The 21008-nt window shown below is 50.5% G+C and overlaps 1 protein-coding gene across 1 annotated transcript in view; it reads right to left on the bottom strand.

Annotated features, from left to right (window-relative positions):
• Nucleotides 1–8096: 8096 nt before the first annotated feature.
• LOC111150953 (immunoglobulin-like and fibronectin type III domain containing 1) overlaps nucleotides 8097–21008 on the bottom strand; it is a 28268-nt gene continuing 15356 nt past the window's right edge. The window contains exons 12-25 of the mRNA XM_022508645.1: nucleotides 20145–20294; nucleotides 19540–19664; nucleotides 18468–18609; nucleotides 17839–18141; nucleotides 17014–17313; nucleotides 16315–16488; nucleotides 15152–15280; nucleotides 13018–13320; nucleotides 12612–12700; nucleotides 11195–11390; nucleotides 10153–10452; nucleotides 9074–9406; nucleotides 8415–8475; nucleotides 8097–8187 (exon numbers count right to left, since the gene is read on the bottom strand). Of these exons, the coding sequence (XP_022364353.1) occupies nucleotides 8097–8187; nucleotides 8415–8475; nucleotides 9074–9406; nucleotides 10153–10452; nucleotides 11195–11390; nucleotides 12612–12700; nucleotides 13018–13320; nucleotides 15152–15280; nucleotides 16315–16488; nucleotides 17014–17313; nucleotides 17839–18141; nucleotides 18468–18609; nucleotides 19540–19664; nucleotides 20145–20294 (2696 nt within the window). The remainder of the gene's footprint in view (nucleotides 8188–8414; nucleotides 8476–9073; nucleotides 9407–10152; nucleotides 10453–11194; nucleotides 11391–12611; nucleotides 12701–13017; nucleotides 13321–15151; nucleotides 15281–16314; nucleotides 16489–17013; nucleotides 17314–17838; nucleotides 18142–18467; nucleotides 18610–19539; nucleotides 19665–20144; nucleotides 20295–21008) is intronic.

Genomic DNA, 21008 nt, shown 5'->3' with positions numbered 1-21008 from the left:
CTTCTCAGTTTTTAAATGTTATTCTGCTTTTTAAAAAAAGCTTTAAAATTATTTGCTGTATTAATCAGAATGGGCTAACTGCCACACAAAACCTCAGTAGTCTAACACAGTACAGTTCAGTGGACTGCAGGCATGACCTTGCTCTGCCTGAAGTCATTCAGGAGCTTGAGTTCCCTTCATCAGTTGGATTCACCATGCTCTGGAGCTAGGGAGTCCTACAAAGGATTCCTTGCATCTAGAAAGTGGATGTTTGCAAAGGAAGTTTTAAGTGTTAGACCCAGAAGCTCTTCACATTACGTCTGCCCATACGCTACTGGCCAGAAAGCAGTTTCACGGTCCTATCAATCGCGAGAGGCTAGATAAATTGTCTCTGACACGAATCCTCCTCTCATTGATTTTGAGCCTTGTTTTCTTTTTCAGAGTAAGCATATAGGCCCCCAATTTCCTTCTACATTGGATTTTCACTGAAGTCTACAAGTTTTTATATATAGTGTATTGTTATTTATTATCATTATTATATTATATCATTATATTATATATTATATTATAATATATATTATATATTATTATTGATATATTATATCTATATATTATATTATTATATCATATTATTATTATTAATTCTAAATATGTTTCTCTTTTCCACTATGCTTTTTGTGGTTGTTGTTTGAATCACTAATTATTTAGAAGAGTGTTTTTAAATTCCCAATTATATGAGATTTTTTTCTATATATCTTTTATTACTGAGTTTCAACTAACTGCATTGTGGTCAGTGTGGTCTATATGGTGCTGGTCACTTAAAGCTTGTTCAAGCTAGCTTCATGGCCTGGTACATAGCAATTTTCATAAATGTTTCATGTGTGCTTTCAAAGAATGCTCTTCTCCATTTGTTGGGCACAATGGTCGATGTGTCTCCATACACCAAGCTCATGAATAGCGCTGTTCATGTCTTCTATTTCCTTGTTACTTGTTTGCCGGCTTGATATATTAACTGCTGAAAAGAAAGACATTAACGATCACAATGATTAGTTATTTTTTCTTGTAATTCTATCAAGTCCTGCTTTTGATGTTTTGTGGCTAATTTAAAATATGTTTGGGGGCTCTGTGTTGAGGTGCATACCAGCTCAGAATTGTTCTATTTTCCTAATGATGTAAACATTTTAACCTTTTGTCATTAGTCCATTTATCTCTAATAATGGTATTCTTAAAGATTTTATCTGTTGCCAATAAAGTTATATCAAGGATTATTTTTTGGTTGGTTGTTTTAGTTTTTGGTTTTGACTAGTATTTACTTAGAATATCTTTTATCGGTTATTCAACTTTCCACCTTTTGGAATACTGTGTTTAAGTGTGTTTTTGGTAAAGAGGGCATAGATGGTTTTTATCAAGTCTGATGATCTTTGTCTTTTAACTGGAGAACTTGACTTATCCTATTTGTGATTACTGATGATTTCTACTTACTCATATTTGTTCTAGTATTTTTGTTTCTCATCTGTCTTCCTCCACCTCTTTCCATCTTCTCTTACTCCTCTTTGTCCTCTCCTCCTCCTCTCTTACTTGCCCTCTTTTGGATTGATTGAAGTTATTTTACTCATTCTGTATTTTGTTTGAAAGTTATATATTCTGAGTCTATTATTTTAGGCATTACTCTAGTTATCCCCAATATGTACATGTAAAGTTTAAAGATAATAAATATCTTTCTATATTTTATTTCTGATCTTTTTCCAAATTACATCTAATTTTTTTCCAGGATTATAGTTTCTTATTAAATATTATGATTATTATTACTTGCAGCCAGTGCTTTTTCATTGCCCAAATATTTAAAAATCCCTTTGCTGATCATTCTTTCTTGCATCTCAGAACTTATTTCTAGAATCATCTTTCTTCTATCTGAAGTGTATAATGGAAATTATTCTGAGTTTGTTGGTAGTAATTTCTCTGTTTCTGTTTTTCTGAGAATGTCTCTTTTGACCTCATAATAATAAATGCAGAAAAGTAAAATTACTGTATCACTGAGAGATTTATACATGTTAAGGCTCTTGATACATATTAATTCATTTTTCTGCATATAGACCAGCAGTGTATGGAAATTTATATTATTTGACACACTGGATAATTCTTTTTCTTTTTCTTTTTTTTTTTTTTAAATTTATTAATTTATTTTAGAGAGCATGCGAGAGAGAAAGCATGGAAGCAGGGTGAGGGGTAGAAGGAGAGGGAGAGAGAGAGAGTTTCAAGTAGGCTCCCCACTGAGTGTGCAACCTGATGCAGAGTTTGACCTCAGGACACTGAGGTCATGATCTGAGCTGAAACCAAGAGTCGGAAGCTCAACTGACTGAGCCACCCAGGCACCCCTAGAAAATTCTTTTTAATGCTCCCTAAACTGTGTTGTAATAAATGACACATAATTGTAAAATCAGCTTCATATTTTTTTAAGATTTTTTTTTTTTTTGAGAGCGAGAAAGTGCGAGAGAACATGAGAGGGGAGAAGGTGAGAGGGAGAAGCCGACATCCCGTGGAGTTGGGCCCCTGATGCAGGACTCGATTCTGGGACTCCGGGATTATGACCTGTGCTGAAGGCAGTTGCTTAACCAACTGAGCCACCCAGGTGCCCCCTATTTTTTTTTTTAAGATTTTATTTATTTATTTGGGAGAGAGTGAGTGAGAGAGAGAACATGAGCAGGAGAAGGGGCAGAAGGAGAGGGAGAAACAGACTCCCCACTGAGCAGGGAACCCGATGCGGGACTCTATCCCAGGAACCTGGGATCATGACCTGAGCTGAAGGGAGATACTTAAACAACTGAGCCAACCAGGCACCCCTGCTTCATTTTTTTTTTTTTTTTAATAAACTACATGTTTCCTTTTTGTGCAATTGCCCATTACAGAGTCTTTTTCTTATTGACTTATAAGAACTCTATTTATTGTTAAATTTTTGACTGTCATATATCCTGTTTTTTTTTTTTTTTTAATTAAGATTTACTTATTTGAGAGAGAGAGAGCACAAGCGGGAGGGACAGATCAATGAGTTTATCTTAGTTGATAAACTAAATCCCTCGTGGAGAGTAAGAATCAATGAGTTAACATTTAATTCATTTTATCGGCTCATTGCCCCAGATATGACACCCTGCCTTCATCAAGCTTTCTGAGGTTCTGATCTAAAGACCTGCTATCTTTTATAGCACAAATCATCTGAAGGAAAAGTGGTCAATGATGTATTTTCTCTTTCATAGTTCAAGTAACTGTAAAAAGAGGAGGGGAGTTTTGAGGGCAGAGATAAAAGGTGCCTAGTCTTCTTGCTGGATTCCAGATGAAATCTCTTCTTCTAAATCATATCCTTTCACTTCATGAGACTTTTTCCTCCGACCTTCCCCATCGCACACTTTTTAAGACTTTAGACTCATTGATCTTCTAAAGCTCTTGATGGCACTTGGCCGCCCCCTAGTGGCCAAATCCTCTACGTGACAGAAGTCTGCGATGCTGGTGTTCGGGTGGGAAGTGTATTCTTGTTTGTAACTTACTTTGGAACGTGTAAAAAGACAGAGGATGGATCAGTGGATGAGTAGAGAGATGCGTGGGTGCTTACATACGTGATGAAGCAGGTCCAGCGATGCTAACTGTAGAATCCAGGGGGATGAGCGTAGGGGTCACTGCACCATTCTTTCAGCTTTTCTGAGAACATTTATATAACAAAACACTGGATAAATATCTCTCTGGTAGGCTCTGGGAAACAGGAAGGAGAAATAGACTTCTTCAGATGAGAAAATGCATTGTCAAGAGAACTGCAGCAGAAGGAATGTTCCAAGAAGTTATTATTTTTTTCTTTTTTTAAAGATTTTATTTATTTGACAGACAGAGATCACAAGTAGGCTAGGAGGCAGGTAGAGAGAGGGAGGAAGCAGGCTCCCTGCTGAGCAGAGAGCCCTACGCGGGTCTCGATGCCAGGACCCCAAGATCATGACCCGAGCAGAAGGCAGAGGCTTTAACCCACTGAGCCACTCAGGTGCCCCCCAAGAAGTTCTTTAGGTAGGAGAGAAACGATAGCAAATGGAAACCCGGAATGACACAAAGGAGTGAAAAACACGGCAAATGGTAAATATGAATTGGTTTTCCTCATTAAAAATATCTTTGAAAGACAAGTGAGTTTTTAAAGCAGAAGTAACCACGTATTTGGGGTTTATAACTTACGTAGAAGTAAAAGGCATGACAAATAACACAGACAGTGGGGAGGCGGAAATGCAAGCCCCCTGGTGAACTTCTTGCTCTGTACGGGCAGAGGCATATTATTTGGAAGTAAATTGTGATAAATTAAAGGTATATATTTTACATCCTATACAAATCCCCAGTTTTGTTGGCTATGTCAACATGCCTTTCTCAGTAGTTGAGAGAACAAATGGAAAGAAAATTAGTAAGGATATAGAAAATTCAAACAACCATCAACCAACGTCACTTAATCGACATTTGCATAACCCTCATTGCAACAAAAGCAGAATGCCCATCCTTACAAGTGCACAGAGAATATTTAACAAGATAGACCACATTTGGGGCTGTGAAACATGTTTCATTAGATTTTAAGAAGGTAAAATCATAAAAGTGTGTTATCTAATTGCAGTAGAATGTAAGTAGAAGTCAAGAAGGGATAGCTGGAAAACTTCACCTATTTCAAAATTAAACAACACAGTTCTAAGTAACCCATGGGTAAAAAAAGAAGACATAAAGTAAAGTGGAAAATTCATTGAACTGAATGAAAATGAGTACATGTGTCTAAACATGTGGCTATAGCTAAAACAGCGTTTAAAGGAAAATTCACAGTGTTCAATGCTCGTGTGTTATAAACGAATAAAGTTCTAGAATCTGTGATCTAGGATTTGACCTTAACAAAAAGGGAGGAAAAAGAGAGCAAGTTAAGCCCAAAGTAAGCTGAAGAAAGGAGATAACAAAGATAGCATTAATCAATGAAACTGAAAACAGAAAAATAACAGAAAATCAATGAAACCAAAAGTTGGTTCTTTGTAAAGATCAATAAAATGGACTAACCGGTAGCCAAACTGATTAAGAATGAAAGAGAGAACACACAAATCACCAATATTAAGAATGAAAGAGAAGATATCACTAGAGATCCTACAGAGAGTAAAAGGATAATAAGGGAATATTACAAACGACTTTATGCAGATAAATTCAACAACCTGGATGAAATGAATAAATTCTTTGGAAGTCATAAATTACCAAAGCTCATTCAAGAAAAAGTTAATAGCCTGAATGTCCTATATGCCTGTTAAAGAACTGAATTTGTGGTTACATCCTTCCCATAGAAAATTCCAGGACCAGTGGCTTTATTGGTAAATTCTGCCAAACATTTGAAGAAGAGACTATATCAATTCTATACAAACTTTTCCAGAAAGTAGAAAAGAAGTAGGGAAGACAGAATCCAAAAAGAGACCCATACATATATGGTTAATTGATTTTCAATGAAGCCTCCAAGGTAATTCAAAGGGGAAAGGAAAATCTCTTTGTGAAAATGGTGCTAGGCCACGTGGATAATCAAGAAAGAAGAAAAGCAAGCCTCGACTGTCACCTCACGCCACATGCAAAACTGCACTCAAAAGGGACAGATCTAAAAGAATTCAAACCATAAAACTTGGAGAAGAAAACAGGAGAAACCCCTGTGACCTTGGGTTAGGAACTGGTAGTCTTAATTTACAAGTGAGGATTCAGTCATAGAACAGGATAAGGAACTTCCTGAGGTCACATAACTAGTTAGGGAGCAGAACTAGCCTTTAAAAACTTAAATTCATACTCAGATTTAATGTACTTGACTGGCAAGGGTTTTGAGCTTTGAGTGGAAATGAATGAAAATACCCACTACGGCTCCCTTCTCCTTCACATTCTGCTCTGTTCGTAGATGTATGCAAGCCCCTCCCATGTGGTTTCACTCGCTCCAGATGCGAGCACTGCTGTCCACCACCACACAGACCACTGCTTCCCACTGTCCTGGGCCGAGTTGCAGTCCCTGAGCCCGGCCCGTGCTCATAATGTTCTCCCCTTCTCTGCAGGCCCACTTCCTGCTTATCCCTCAAGGATGCTGGTACCTCCTTTGGGAAGCACTCCTTTGGGAAGCCCTCCTTGATGCTCTCAGCCTGCAGGTCTCCCCTCCTCTGAGGTCCTCTGGGCTTTCTAGTGCTTCTGTGAGTCTTATCTCCCTTGCAGAAGGTGGGCCTCTTGCGGACAGGTCTCATGTCTGTGTTGTCTTTGCATCTCCCTGCATGGCGCCTGCTCAGGGCCGGTTGAATGAATGAATGTATCTTGAGAAGCCATCATGGGTTAGGGTCTTTTGTCTTTGGATCTCCTTGGAAGGTCAGGCCCCCATTCCACCCTTAGAAATGTAGAAAGGGCTCTTTGCTCATCCTTGTTCTGTGAGTCCCTGTTCAGGGCCAGGCAGGGCATAGACACCGAGTCATCCCCTCTGTGCAAACCCCCTCTCCTCCCGACACCACAGTCTGAGCTGAAGCCCTGTCCTTCCCGCACTGCAGGACCCCACAGCACAAAAAGTGCTTAGGAGAACGGTTCATGTGGGCCGAGGTGTTCAGCCACTGCCTCGCAGTTTCTAAGAACGTCTTTCTTTGCTCCTGGCCCCACTCTGGCCTGCTGCGGTAGCAAGGCAAAGATGGCAAGAGAAAACCCAAGGAAAACAGCTCTCTCTTGTAGGTTTCTCTGGGGAGGGTAGGAATGAGCCGTGGCCTGTACAAAGTCATCTAATCCATCCCCCCTGCCTCTGGGAGCACTCTTGGTCTCGTTTGGGTGGACAGTTCTCTCTGGCATCCAGAGATAACCCATTCCCAGGCTACGTGTTCCCATGCCTCAGAAACGTGTTTTTGACACCCACCCTTTATCTCCCCTTGTGGCCTGTGCTTCCCTCTTCCTGTGTCTGCAGTCAGGTGTGAGAGGAGACAGGGGAAGGCAGAAGCCTGCATCCCAGCCTCGGTTACTCCACCAGCTAGGCCTTGGAGCCAACACACTGGGACAGAGTGAGGCTCAGCCTTCCTGGGGCTCCCTCCTTCCTTCTCACCCACAGGAACTCTGGAGTGTTTCCTGGGAGCCTGGGAGGTTCGGGGACCTTGAGGAAGGAGAAGGACAAGAGTTTCTGTGGGAGGTCACATAGAGGTCCTTCTCTGGAAAGGGAGGCGTCCCATCCTGTGTGTGACACTGGAGAAGCAGGGACTGTGGATGAGGTGAGCAGGCGCCCACAGAACCCTGAATGAGAGCCAAATCCCCACGCATGTGGTGGTTTCCCTCAGTGCCTTCTGACAGGGTCCCCGCGATCACATCCTGGAGTAGGGTTTTCCTCAGCCCAGACTCTTCCTGGCCCCAGGAAGGGACAGACAAACAGCGGTCTCAGGCAGCCCTGGCTCCGGGTCCCCCACACTCTAACACCCAGAAAGCCTCTCGCTCTGTTGCTCACAGGATTTTTGCCAGCGGCGTGAGGGACACATGGGTGAGGAGTGAAGGGTGTGTCTCTCCTCCGTGCAGACCCTCCAACCCCGCTCTGATTTCCTGCCTTCAGAAGCAGGCGCAGAACCACCTGTCCTCCCTGTGGAAGCCTGGGGTGAAGGCTCTGCGGTGGGAATCTTTCCTGCAACACACCAGCCCCAAGTCAACTTGCAAGGGATAGGCTTGTGTTTGCCTAATGTTTTAATGATGAAAAGTACAGAAAGCACACCCTCCAGACACCTCTGGGTCCCCCGGCCCTTATGCAGCTCCTCTGACCTCCTCATTCCTCCCTCCTGTGCTCACAGCAGGCCCAGCTCTTCTAAGAACGTGCTTCTGGAAAACAAGGACTGGGCCTCACTCTGGCCGACGGGTTCACTCCGGATCTCTTGCAAGAAGTAGAGAAGAAAGAAGCCCCCATGGAGAGAGTGGAGGAGGTTCACGGTCACATTCAGGGACTTGACTTTGGGGTGGAGAGGCTGAAGGTCGCCCCTCTTCTTCTTTTTCTTCCCCCAAGGACTCCATGCCCTCCTGCTCCTTGCTCCTGTCTCCCTGGGGTTCCAGGCACGACCAGTGTCCTCCATCCTTTAGGACTGTCTGGGCCAGTGTGGGTGTCAAGAGCGAAGTTTCAGGGATCTGTCATCATCCACAACCGTCGAGCCAGACAGGACTATCCCGGGGTGAGGTGGTGTTAGGAGCTGGATTCTGCAAGACAGGGAGCACTTGGGGCAGTCAGGCTGGTCCCGAAGGAGCAGCTGCCCCACCCCCACCCCCCGTTCTGTGGCGAAGGTCATGGTCAGTCCCAAGGGCTCAAGTCCAGAGACAGCACGCACTCTCTGAGCATGGGCCAATTCCTCCCCTGGCAACCAGCCCCCGAACACTTTTCTGAAAACAGCCTTTTCAGGACAAGGTGCATGCACGTGCTGGGGTACCTGGCGAGTGGCTTCCCGAGGGCCTTGGCACAGATTCGAGAAAAGATGTTCTGGGTCAGTGCTGAAAGGGCCATTTTTGCATAAAGATCAATTCTGAATAATTTAAAATGTTTAGGGGTTACTTTGTTTTCTATTCAAAATATAAGCTGTCCTAAGTACTCTTTTTTTTTTTTTTTTTTTGTCCTAAGTACTCTTAAGGAAAACTGTTTTCTTATTAACATAGGTTATTTGCTTTACTGAAAAAGAGACTACCAGTAAGACAATCAGCAAGGCTTTTTGGGCACAAAATGTCTATGTCCGGGCATATTTATGAAGGTAAAACACAGAAGACAGAAGAGGCCCCTTCATCTCTCGTCTTGAAATGTGTTGCAGGCCATACTGGGAAGCTTAGGCTGGGGAGGCATCGTCCCTAAGCCAAGAGTTAGGTGAATTAGTCCTCAATGATCTAGTTAATACCACATTTTGCAGGTGGGTAAATCAAGGCCCCAGGAGGCCGAGTGATGGCCAGCTGGAGTCACAGAGCTCTGCAGAGCCACGGGGGTTAGAGGACCCCGGTATCCTGACCTCCAGCCCAACCACCCTTCAGGGGACAGGGAGGGCTCCCTGAAGGTGGCTGCTCCCCGACTCTCCTTCCCCTCCCCCCTCTGCCAGGGCAGTACCTTCACCCGTGACAATGAGGTTGGCGGCGCTGACAGCCTGACCCAGCGCGTTCTCCGCCACTGCCTTGTACTGGCCGCTGTCCTTGGGGGAGACGCTGGGGATGACGAGGGAGCACACACCCAGCACGTCAGTGCTGTACACGGCAGGGTTTCTGGCCAGGCTCTGGTCGTCCTTGAACCAGGTGACGTGGGGCCGCGGCCAGCCCTGCACAGCACAGCTCATGCAGCACTCGCAACCCTGTGGCAGCAGGTGGGTCCGCAGCCCCACCAGGAACCGGGGCTTCTGGCTCAGGTTAGGCTCCCGGTAGCTTGGAGCCTTCACCGTGAACCTGTCTGTGGCACAAACCAGGGCGAGAGGGAGAAGGGTCGGTAATCAAGGAAGGGATGGCCGAGGCACAAGTCAGGGTAACCGGTTCCTGGTGGAACTTAGGCACTTTCTGGGTCCTTCTGCCGCATCTTACCGTCAATTTGGCCCCCACAGCTGGACTCACCTTTTTATCCTTTTCTTAAAATACATTTGGATTTTTTTTTTTCTATAAGCTAACACCCATTCATGGCGAACAAACTAGAATGTGCAAGAAAGTCAAAGCAGGAAGGAATCAAAACCAAGCATCATGTCACTGCCTTCAGTGACCAGAGCTAACATTTTGGTGTGGAACCTCTCAGACATTTTTGTGTTTTAGAAATATGGAATCACACATTCGATTTTATGATCTGCTTTTTCTAGCGATTACTCTGAAGGCCCACATCTGTTTGATAGTAAAATACACTTGGTTTTCAGAGAAACATTAACCTCTCTTTGCCGTATGGCCTGCTGCTGATTTGAACCTCACCCAAAGGCATCCTGGACACGCAGACACCCACAGCCCTCTGCCCTCTCCAGACCCACCCTGAGTCAGGGACACAGAGGGTAGCAATGCAGGTGGGTCGAGCCAGCTGGGCAGCTGGGCAGGTGGGGAGGAGGGCAGGGCAACAGCTCTTGGCCTCCACCTTCTGGTGGGGCCAGTGACACGTTAAGCTGCCCTGGGCCACCTCTGCCGGGGCTGCCCCAGATGCAGCCCACGTCCCCAAGAGCTCACCTCGCTGCCGGGGGATACACCAGGGCTGGCTGGTGTCCGAGGGCAGGCTGGCCCCCAGCTCGTTCTTGGCCACCACCCGGAAGTGGTACTCGCGGCCGGGGAGCACGCCCAGGAGGGTGAAGTGGTTGGTGTGCACGCGGTCGGCCGCCTGGAGCCAGGGCCCGTGCGTGGAGGAGCGTGTCAGCACCTCGTAGTACAGGGGGACACCCCCGGCCTCATCTGGAGAGGGCTCCCACTCGGCCGTCACTGTCCCGGGCACGTTCTCCTGCAGGCAGATGGGCCCAGGTGCCTTCGGACATGCTGCACGAGAGAGCAAAGGCAGCCGAGTTTGGGGGGGACCCAGCAGGGCACCCCAGAATGCCCATAGGCTTCTTCATGACCCTCCCCCAGGACCCCAAGTCTTCTGGGGTCCTGGGGAATACAGTCTGGCCATGTTGGCAGCTGGAGCCAGAAAGAGGTCCGCAGGGGGTGTACAGTGATCTCTAGGGCATGGAAAGCCTCTCCAACAAGAGTCATTTGAAATGACTCTGACTTGTAAGTAAAATGACCAGGACATGGACAGTGGAGGGGCTTTCACAAGACCGAGTTGCAGAGGCCCCAGTTAGCCACTGGTCGTTTCTGTGTTCCAGAAGCTCCTCCAGGGTGAGCAGGGGCTGTGCAGGAGTCCCCGTGGAGAGGGCAACAATTATCCTGTACAAGGACCACACACAGTCCTTCCGAGGCTCTTTCAAGTGAGGTAATGGTGGGGACTGTCTCTGCTCACTGATAGTCCCAGATGGGGGAAGGGCCATGGCTTAACGGTCCCTAAGTTCTTGGGGCAGAAGAATAATGGACACCACCCCCCCGCCCCGCCCCGCCCCAGACTCTCCCTCTGCCTTTCTTCCTTCCTTTCCTCCTGCTCTCAGGAAGGGCTGGTGGTGGTGTCCCCTGTGTACCCAGGTTTGGGAGAATAGCTGAGACATGTGACCAGGACAGCTGGAGAGCTCCATGCCTTGGTGAGTAGCAAGCTGGTGTCAGGAGCCCCTGCCCGGGCCGGCCTCACCTGCCACCCTGAGGGAGAAGCGGTAGAGAGCCTCTGTGCCCTGCGGGCTCCTCAGCAGCACGGTGTAGATGCCACTGTCTGAGAGGCTGGCCACAGGAATCAGAAGCTGGGTGAGGCCCTCCTTGGTGGAGGTCACATTACTTTTAAGCAAGGGCAAGCCGTCCTTCAGCCAGGTCACCTCAGGCATGGGGACAGCCTGGGAAATGAGAGGAAAGAACAGTAAAGGGGGGACATTTTGTGGGAGGGATGGCATTGAAGCTGGGCCTAAGGTATAAGTGGGGAGAAGGGCATTCCCGGGGGAGAAATGTCTGAGCAAAAGAACAGAGGTGGGAGATGCCTACCTAGGGAGAGACTGGTTGAGAGAGGGATCCAGGGAGGGATGGGAGGGGGTGTGGGGTAGCGAGGAAGCAGGAAAGGGGGAGTAAGGCAAACCGCCAAGTCCCCGTGAGAGCCTCTGACACCGTCACACTGGGCATCAGAGTCAGACGGGGATGCGGACTGTCACTTACCTCACAGGAGTGTTCTGAGGATTGAAGGAGTTAATAATACATGGAAAGTATAGAGAACAGGGCTGAGGAACACTCAGTGTGTGTATGAAATATTTTGTCACATTACGTCCTATTACAGTCTAATAGTTAAGAACATGTAATTTAGAATTATATCTGGGTTTGAATCAGGCGCTGCCGCCTGTGAGTTCCCACAGAGATGATGATGATGATTTTAATAATAGTAACAACAACAACAATTAGTACTAGATAACACAACTGGGTTCTTGCCATATGTCAAGCACTACTTATGTGCTTTCACGGTATTAATTCCTTGAATCCTCAGAAAAATCCTTGGAGAGAAGTTGCTGTTATCCCCATTTGACAGATGAGGAAGCTGGAACACAGAGAGGTTAAGATAGTTGTCCGAAGTCAAACAGCTAGTGAGTAATGATGCTAGAATCTGACCCCAGGCCCTCTGTGATTCCAGCCCCCACACTCTGCGGCTCTACTATCCTACAGGAAAGGTGGTGTTGGCGGAGGACCATCCCGAGTCAAACGCAGTTCATGTGCCTGTACAGTACTCATACTCAGGACTTTGTAAAGTCAAAACGGACTGTCCGTGCTGCAGCCGCACTGAATTCCCAGACTGAGGAGAGAGGAAAGGGGGCGTCATAGCTTAGAGGCGCAGTAACAGAAGTGACCACTAGAGGGAGGTGTAGATGAGCGCAGAATGGCCACCCAGTGGCCTGGTGTGGATCCTGTCTTCAAGGAGGACTCTTCCATCCTCACTCTGGCTTGATTTCCAGCACAAGACTGGGCCACCAGTCGGGGACCAAAAAGGGGGGGAAGTGAAAGAGAATCACAGGGCTGACTCTGGCTCCCTTGGCCACTCTGGGCCCCTCTCCCCACTCCCCATTAGCTATACTCACTTCAAAGGAGACAGGCACACGAATGGTCTCCCCAGCTCTGACCATCAGCGAGTCCCGTCTGCTGGAGTCCATCAGGAACTTGGGACGGACTGGAACACACAAGATGGCTTGTTACCTCCCTCCACACTTGGGCCCCTCCACACATACGGGTGGCATGACCCAGGGCAAAGCCCTTTTGACCTCAGCTTCCTTATTTGCAACTTGGGGGTAAATATCACTAATCCTCTAGGATTTTTATGAGTTGTAATGAGAAAACATTTCTGAATGGGCCTGCCTCGTCCAGTGCCTCGCTCCTAACAGGTGCTCGATCAAGGGCACATCATTAAACCGGGAAGAGGATCCTAGCTGCTGCTCAGAGGTCCCGCTCAGGAAGGGCCTTTGGGAAGCGGAAGGCGATGGCACTCACCAGCAACGGGCATGACTTGCACTAACGTGTCCAGGGAGGTGGGCTGGCCACGGCCTCCGTCGTTGACAGCTGTCACCCTCACGAAGTAGCTCTCTTGGGGCCGAAGCCCTTTGGCAGTGAAGTTGGTGGCTGGCACAGTGCCCTCGTGGCAGGGGCTCCACTGCAGACTGTCTGAGCCACGCAGCTCCACCACGTAGCCCTGGGCTGTATCCCCGTCCTGCGTGTCTGGCTGGGCCCAGCTCAAGGTGATGCTAGTGTGCGATGTGTCTGTGACTTGGAGGTCCCGCACAGGCCCGGGGGGTCCTGGCCAGGCACCGAGGGAAGATCAGGAATTCCGTCACCCTCTCTTGAGGGAGGCCACTCCATGTGGCTGTTCATTAGTTTTCCTGTAGGGGGGCTGGGAATTTCTTCACCCACCTGTTAGCCCACTTCCCCTAACCACCCTTCTGTAATTCCTGAAATCTGGCATATTAGTTGATGACTCCCTGGGCTCTATGATCCCCGAAGACTAGATTTCTGTATCTTTTGATTCTGAGCTCTAAGTTCATCAGGACTGCCTTGTGGGCACTCAGTCCCTTCTTATTTTTTACCTGTTAAGTGGGAAGGAAAATAACACAGGCCCTACCCAGCCACGGGGGTTTTGGAACAAAGGTATGATGCGTGTAAAGGGCTTTGTCCATTGCAGAGCCGTCTACTCAAGCTGGCTGCACAGTGGACTCTTGTGGGAAGCCTTGAAGGCCCTGGTGCCCAGGTCCCATCCCTAGAGGCGTGGCTGGGGTGTAGCCCAGGCAGCTGGAGTTTTAAGAGCTGCCCAGGTGTTTCTAAATCTGGGCTAGGATAGTGCTTCTCTTAAGTTTAATTTGTTTATAAGCCACTGGGAGATTCGATTAAGACTACAGATCCTAATACAGAAGGCCTGGGTGGGGCCTGAGACTCTGCATTCCTAACAAGCCCCCGGGTCAGGCTGCCGGTCGGTGATCACACTCAGCAGCTAGGGCCTAGGAACGGTCGTGATCCGGGCAGCTGCTGTAGTCACTGCTCTGGCGGCCTGCTGTCCCCACTCCCTATCAGTGATCAGAGGGAGAGAGGCAGATAAACTAGGATGGGGTGGGTCCCCTTGCCAGGAGTAAAATGCATGGGTCTGCTTTCCCCTCTGCATTCCACACTCTGCCCTTTTTAGGACTAAAACTTAGACACCATTCGATCTGTTAAACTTGTACAATATTCTATTTTTTTTTTCTGGATTCATTCTAACAGCCCAGACCCGTACTGTGCACCAGGCCCTGTAGGGATACAAAGGTGCTCTCAAGGTGACCATGTGGCCAGTCCGGCAAGTGCCAGAAATGTGCTACTGCCTTGATGGCTTGTCACTAGCTGGCTCATAGGGCTCATGAAGCCTACAGAGCAGCATTTCCTAAGTTCTATGCCTCGGAATGAGGTTTTTGAAGAGGGGTTTGTGAAGAAGGTATTCTCTACTCAAATTTGGAAAATGTGGCTCAAAGTAGGACAGGTCCCTTTCCTGTAGGTCTTGGAAATATCACAGGCTACGTGTTAGAAACATCTTTGATCACAAATTTTTTTGGCTGTTTACATTGTTCTCAGCATGTCTATTGACATCTATCTGTGCTAGATGTCTGAAATCACAGAGAGGGAAATGCAGTTCTAGACCGGAAGCAGAGGCCATCATTTTTTACCTAGTTCCTGGCACAATGTCAGCCATTGTGATTAAAGGCAATGAACAAAGATCTGCTGGATAGTTAGGAATGAGGTTCCATGGTGACCTCCCGCCTGCCCCATGGTGATGACAAGCCCTCACTGGGGTGGGTGGACGTTTATCGGATGAGAGCAGGTGGGCCTGACCTGCCCAGAGGCTGAAGAGTGAGTTAAGTGATCTTGGGAAGAGATCTTCTAATCCCCACTGCCTGGCCTCTGTGCCTGTTTGATCTCAATCCTCCAGAGCCCCTAAAATACACCTTACTCCAGAGGCCCTTTGACCTTTGTCTTCCAGCCTTCCTGACCATGGCCTTCAGGACCAACCCTGACCTTCTTATAGCCCCTGTCTTGTCCCACGGGCTCCAGAGCTATCCCCTGCTCGTCACTACCCCCACCCAACCTGGGCTGGTGTTCTACTTACTCATGGGATCCCGAGCAAAGACGGCATCCGATGGAGGCCCAGGCTCTCCAGGGCCAGAGGGAGACACAGCTGTGACCCGAAACTCATACTGACAGCCCTGTCGCACGTCTGCCACGGTCCACCTCCTCTCTGTGAAAAGCCCACCCCACATTTGTCTGCCTGTGACAGGACCAGGCCATGGGCACACAGATGAGCTCGTGCCTCCAAGCTCTGGAAAAGACCAAGCCTAGGGCCCCGACACATTCCTCCTCTCCAGCCAGCTGGTTAGGGGTGACTCGGGGGTCTCCAAGGTAAAAAGAGCAATGCTCAGGGTGTGAGAGGCCTCATTCCCTGTCTGGTTCTGCCACTAACTTGCTGGGTGGTCTTGGACAAGTGCCTTAATCTCTCTGGTTCTCTCTGCCTTGCAGACTTCTAAAGGTTGTTACAAAACTATATAGATTTATAAATAAGACAGAATGACTAGGAGAGTGAAGTTGGAAGAGTGTCCTTAGTTCACCACCCTCTTTCCAGAGATGAGGATCCTGAGGTCCTAAGTGGCACAGCCCTGGCTAGAAACCTGGTCTCTTGACAACATGCTCGGGGCTTGGGATCTGTTCTTTCTTCTGCAAATGTTGGCTTGGATGTTTCTCAGATCTCAGAAAGCAGTTTCCTGGAAACTGTAGGGAAGTGAGTAGGACAGCGAACACATCTTCTCATCTTATGGATGAGAAAGGTAAGATCCAGAGAAAAGAGCACACTGCCCGAGGTCAAGGCCAGAAGGAGACGGGTCAGGGCTAATAGCTCCAGCTCTGGCTTCTGTCCTGAAACTTCTGTTAAACCAGGGTTTCCTAGCCTTGGCCCTATTGGCATTTGTAGCCAGATAATTCTGTGTTTGGGGACATGGGAATGGGACAGGGGCGTGGCCCTGTGAACTGCAGGGTGTCTAGCAGCATCTCTGACCTCTTCACACTAGTGCTACCCCCCAGCTTCCCGCACTTCAGTTATGACAACCCCAAATTGCCAGACAATTGCCAGATGTCCCCGAGGGGTGAAACCTCCCCAAGAGAGACCTGCTGTACTAAAGGGACTGGCAAGCTGGTGGCACAGGGCCCTGGAGCCAGGAGGTCATGCAGGGAAGCTGTGGAGGCCAGGAGAAAGCAGAGTGTCCCTTCAGGCCCACTCACCAGGCACGAGCTGGGCATTCACTGCTGTCCAGGCGCTGCTTCCCTTCTTGCGCTTCTCAATCAGGTAGCCCAGGATGTGGGCACTGCCAGGGCCCCGAGGTGCCGTCCACGTCAGCGTGATGCCCTGGCTGGAGGCCGACTGGATGGCTGGGCTTGAAGGGGGCCCGGGGAGAGCTGGTCAGGGGGTAGGGAGAGAAGGTGCAGGTCAGCCCCAGAGGCCAAGGAAAGGTGCCAGTTCACAGCTAGGTCCTGGGGGACAGCGAGTGGGACACCTGGGAGCAGGCCACACTGTTCTCTCCCAGGCGGTGTCAGGGGTGCTGAGCCAGCCTGCCCTAGGACACTGTTCTTGGCTGTGGCCTAGGAGCCTTAGAGGCAGCCCGGAGGCCCCTCAGCCTCAGGTCTCCTGACAGATGCTTCAGAGGGAGTGCATCTGATGGAGGATGGTGACTGCCCCACCCAGGTTCCTGAGAAAGTGCGCTCTGCGTGTCCACCCCAACTCCTGGAGAGCCCTGGCTGGGAGAAGACCCCATGACCCTTGTTTCCTGATCACCTGCCAAATCTCAAGTGAACCTACGCAAGGAGTCTCCACAGTGCTCTCTACGAGGGCCCCAAGACGCCCCCCAACCATTGCGTCCCTCAGTGTCTGGGGCAGCCCTGCCCACCCTCTGGGGAATGCTAAGGCCCGGTCCATCCTCTTACCCTCAGGAGCCACCAGCACCTCTGTGGACTCCAAGGCTTCCCCAGCCCCCTCAGAGGTCACAGCTCGCACCCGGAAGGTGTATTTCCTGCCCTGCTCCACGTGGGCATCGGTGAAGGTGGTGCTGCCGGCAGGGGGCTCGCCCACCTTCAGCCAAGCGGTCTGGCCGGCTTGCCGCCTCTCCACCACGTAGTGCTCCACGGCCCGGCCCCCGTCGTCCTTTGGGGGCCGCCAGTGGAGGCAGACACCAGCCCCCCGGCGATCCTCTACCTCCAGGGGACCTTGTGGGGCCTGGGGCTTGTCTGGGGTCCCACCGAGAGGGGTAGGAAGAGAAGAGGGAGTCAAAGGAGCTGGAGGGGAGAGGTACGAGACCTCCCCCCTCATCAGCGGATAGGCCGGCTACAGGGTGGAATGCCCAGAGAGCCTCGGGCATTACCTGGAGGTATCCCCCCACACACACACACACCCAGAGGTGACCGGGAATGCATCCCTGTGGCCAGTACAGGTACCTGCTCGGTTCTCTGGCCACGGGCAGTCCTAACTTGCTGGCACCGCTCAAGGCTGAGGGCCACCATCCCACCCCAGTGTTCCCCCACCCCGCCCCGGGCCCAGTGCCTTAGCTCCCAGAGAAGAGCCACCAGCCCTGTCTTCTTCCTAACCAGTCTGAGGAGGGGAGCCTCCAAGGTGGAGTAGGTTTGTATCTTAGAGAACATGCAAATGAGGGTCGGGACTGGGGGGCACACACTGGGCCTGCTCTTGCCAGCGGGGAGGCCCCAGAACCCTGGGAGCGCTCGGGCCTCGGCTGGGGAGAAGGCTGGGGCTGGCACCTATAACTTGCAGGGTGATCTCAGCCTGCACAGAGCCGCCCTCGCTCTTCAGTGTCACGCAGTACCGGCCGCCGTCCTTCCTGCGGGCGCTGGGGAGGCACAGCCGCGTGAAGCCTTCCCCCAGGGCCACCTGCGCCCCCTGGCGGCGGCCGCTGTCCACCACTTCGGTCCCGTCCTTCTTCCAGGAAGCCTGAACTGGGAGGCGGCTCTGGAAGGGGATCTTCACCGTCACCGGCTTCCCAGCCTTGACCACCAGAGGCTCTCTCAGTTTCTCTGTCACATCAGCAGCGATGACGGGGCGATCTAGAGATATAACAGGGCCAGGGAGTCAAAGGCAGCCTGGGCGCTGTGCACCGGGGGTGTGGGGAAAGAGGACCCGGGGGGAGGAAGTGTAGGCTGAGAGTAAAGACCGCCCCCCCGCGAGGACTGTGGAGGGGATGCGTGGGTTCGTCTGCAGCAGGAGGCACCAGGGCTAGACCTTCCCAAGGACTTCCTGACAAAGAATAGGGAGGACATGGCTGCCTTTTTAGAAAGTCTTTCTCAGACTGAGGATGAGATTAGGCACTGGCTGCAGACCCCCTGGAGCAGAGAGCCTGTGGAGCAGGGGCGGGGGTGGGGCTGAGCCTCACCGTGGACACTCAGGGTGGCCTCGCTCCGCTGGTTGCCGGCTACAAAGGTGTACCTCCCAGCCTGGGTCCCCTGCACGTGGGCAATGAGGAGCTTGTGCACGAGACCATCTTGCTCAAAGACGACTCCATCCTGGGCACTGAGCTGCAAACAAGGGCCATGGAGGAGACGGTCATCCTCATCCTGCCCAGCTCCCCCAGGCAGGGGGAGGAGGGGGAAGTGGGGCCCCTTACTAATGCAATGTAGGAACTGTAGTAACAGCGGCGTCCAGGAAACCCTTGCACGCCCCAGGTGCACGCTAGTGCCCTCCAAGCTCAGCACCTCATTTAATGTTGCAACGACCTTATGTCAGTATTATTATTGGCCCCATCTTATAGGTGAAACCAGAGGTAAGAGGCGGAGCTGGGATCTGAAGCCTGGTCTAGCGGGCGCCAAGGCCCGCGCCCTAGACCACCATGATGTCATCGGTCCTCCTGAGAGGACAGCCGTGGCAGAGGACAGAAGGGCTATAGGACAGAAGGGCTGTTCCGAGAGAGGAGAGGTCCTGTCTGGCTGGGTTGAGGTGGCGTTTGTACCACGCCTTGAAGGACAATGGAATTCAACAGGTGTTGGGACACAACAGGCATTTTAGATGAGGAGGAGGCATCTGGGAGAGGAAGGGGTGTGTCCAGGGGGAAGTGAAGAGGGTACACATCTACCTAAAAATCCTGTTTTATTTTAAAAACATCAATATGCTGGCTATTTAGACAAATCACAGGGTAGGTGCTCTAGTAATATGAAGAATGAAAAATCTTGGGGCACCTGGGTGGCTCAGTCGGTTAAGCATCTGCCTTTGGCTCAGGTCACGATCCCGGGATCCTGGGATCAAGCCCAACCCTGCGCTCCCTGCTTAGCCTCAGTGGAGAGTCTGCTTCTTCCTCTGTCCCTCCCCACCTCCCCGGCTTGTGCGCTATCACTCTCTCAAATAAAATCTTTAAAAAAGAATAAAAAATCTTTCTTGCAAAGTCTCTACCCTCTACTCTTTACTGCTTCACCCCCCCCAATAAACTGTCAGTAAAGCATGGGGGGCAGTACCTTGACTCCATCTTTAAACCAGGCACCGGGGCTTAGGTCGCGGGTGAGGGTACAGGAGAGCACAGCAGCCTCTCCCTGCTGCACTTCCGTGTCAGCCAGGCCCTGGGAGAAGTAGCCTCTGGGGCCTGGAGAGACAAGAGGGAGTCGGGGGCTGGTCACCCAGGGATTTCCGCCAACGCCCAGCCTCCCAGACTGTTGCCTACACTGAGCTCTGGGAGGCCACCGTGTCCTGCCAAACCAAAGCTTCCATTTTTCTCCACAGGACCTAGGGTGGTGTGGGGGACCTGGGGTGTGAGGTGGACGAAGGGTCCCCCTTGAGTACGCAGACAGGAAGTCTGAGTAACCCACAGGGTGTATTTCAACAGCTCCAGGTCTTTGGACATAGACTGTTAAGACAGAGACCCAGAGACCTCTCGGCCCCATGCGGTCTGGGGTCCACCTGCATAAGGAGGAAGGGGTTTTCCTGGATGGAAAGAGATCCCTGAAAATGGGGGGCACTGGCAGGGACAATCTCCTGGGGCTGGAGGCAGAAGTGAGACTGACGCAGTCATCCCTGTCCCCCTTGGCTCTACCCCACCGGAGCCATTCCCATGAGAAATACCTACCTTGGGCCTCCTTGGAGAAACCGTCAGTGCCAGGCTTGTGTCTGGATCTGGGACTCTGGGTGGCGTCCCTCCCCTGACCACAGATGTCTGACCTGCTCTCCAGGCCACCTCTCCTGCTGCCGAGATGACTCAGGGGCTCCCAACTCTGGTCTTCGTGCAGAGTCACCCTTCTGCTCTCTCGGTCCTCTCCTCCCAGTGGCTGCCCCGAGGCTCTGGCCTTGTCTGTTCCCCTTCCCTTTGCTGTTCTAGCCTCCAGCCCCAACTGTCTCTGAGACCTGCTGAACTGGCCAGGCCTTCTGTCTGACCCTCCAGACTCTTCTGCTCCCCATTTCTCATACTCCTTTAGGGTCCCTGGACCTTGGGCTCTGTCATTCTCAGCCCCCAGGGACCTCTGATATCCCAGGGACCCTCTTTCTCCTCTTTGCCCTTTGTCTAGCTGAAAGCCCAGGGCCTGGATACCCCCTGATCTGTCCATAGAGTCTTTTCCGCCCAAGGGACCATCTAGACGATTCCAGGCTCCCCGAGGCCCTAAATCCCCAGGTTTTTGGGTGAGACTCTTCTCCCTATCAGTGAAATTCCCCTTATCCAGGATGCCTGAGTCCCCTGAGCCAGTAGACCTGCCCCTTCCAAGACCTGAAACTTTGCTATCTAGGAACCGTGGGTCTTGACACCGACCAGCCCCTTCTTGGCCTGGAGCATGCTCTATGATTTCTTGGCTCCTGGGTCCACCTTCATATCCCACTCCAGCCTGTGTGCCCATTACTCTGAACTTCCCTGAAGCATCTCTGTAGCCCACCATTTCTCCAGATCCTCCTGAGCCTTCCCTATAATCTGCCTCACTTCCTGACCCCAGTCCCCTAGCAA

The sequence above is a fragment of the Enhydra lutris genome, unplaced genomic scaffold (genome assembly GCF_002288905.1).
Source record: "Enhydra lutris kenyoni isolate GAN:26980312 unplaced genomic scaffold, ASM228890v2 scaffoldscaffold25, whole genome shotgun sequence".
Lineage (NCBI taxonomy): Eukaryota > Metazoa > Chordata > Mammalia > Carnivora > Mustelidae > Enhydra > Enhydra lutris.
The sequence above is the reverse complement of the archived record's forward strand: the minus strand, read 5'-3'. Positions and strand labels throughout refer to the sequence as shown.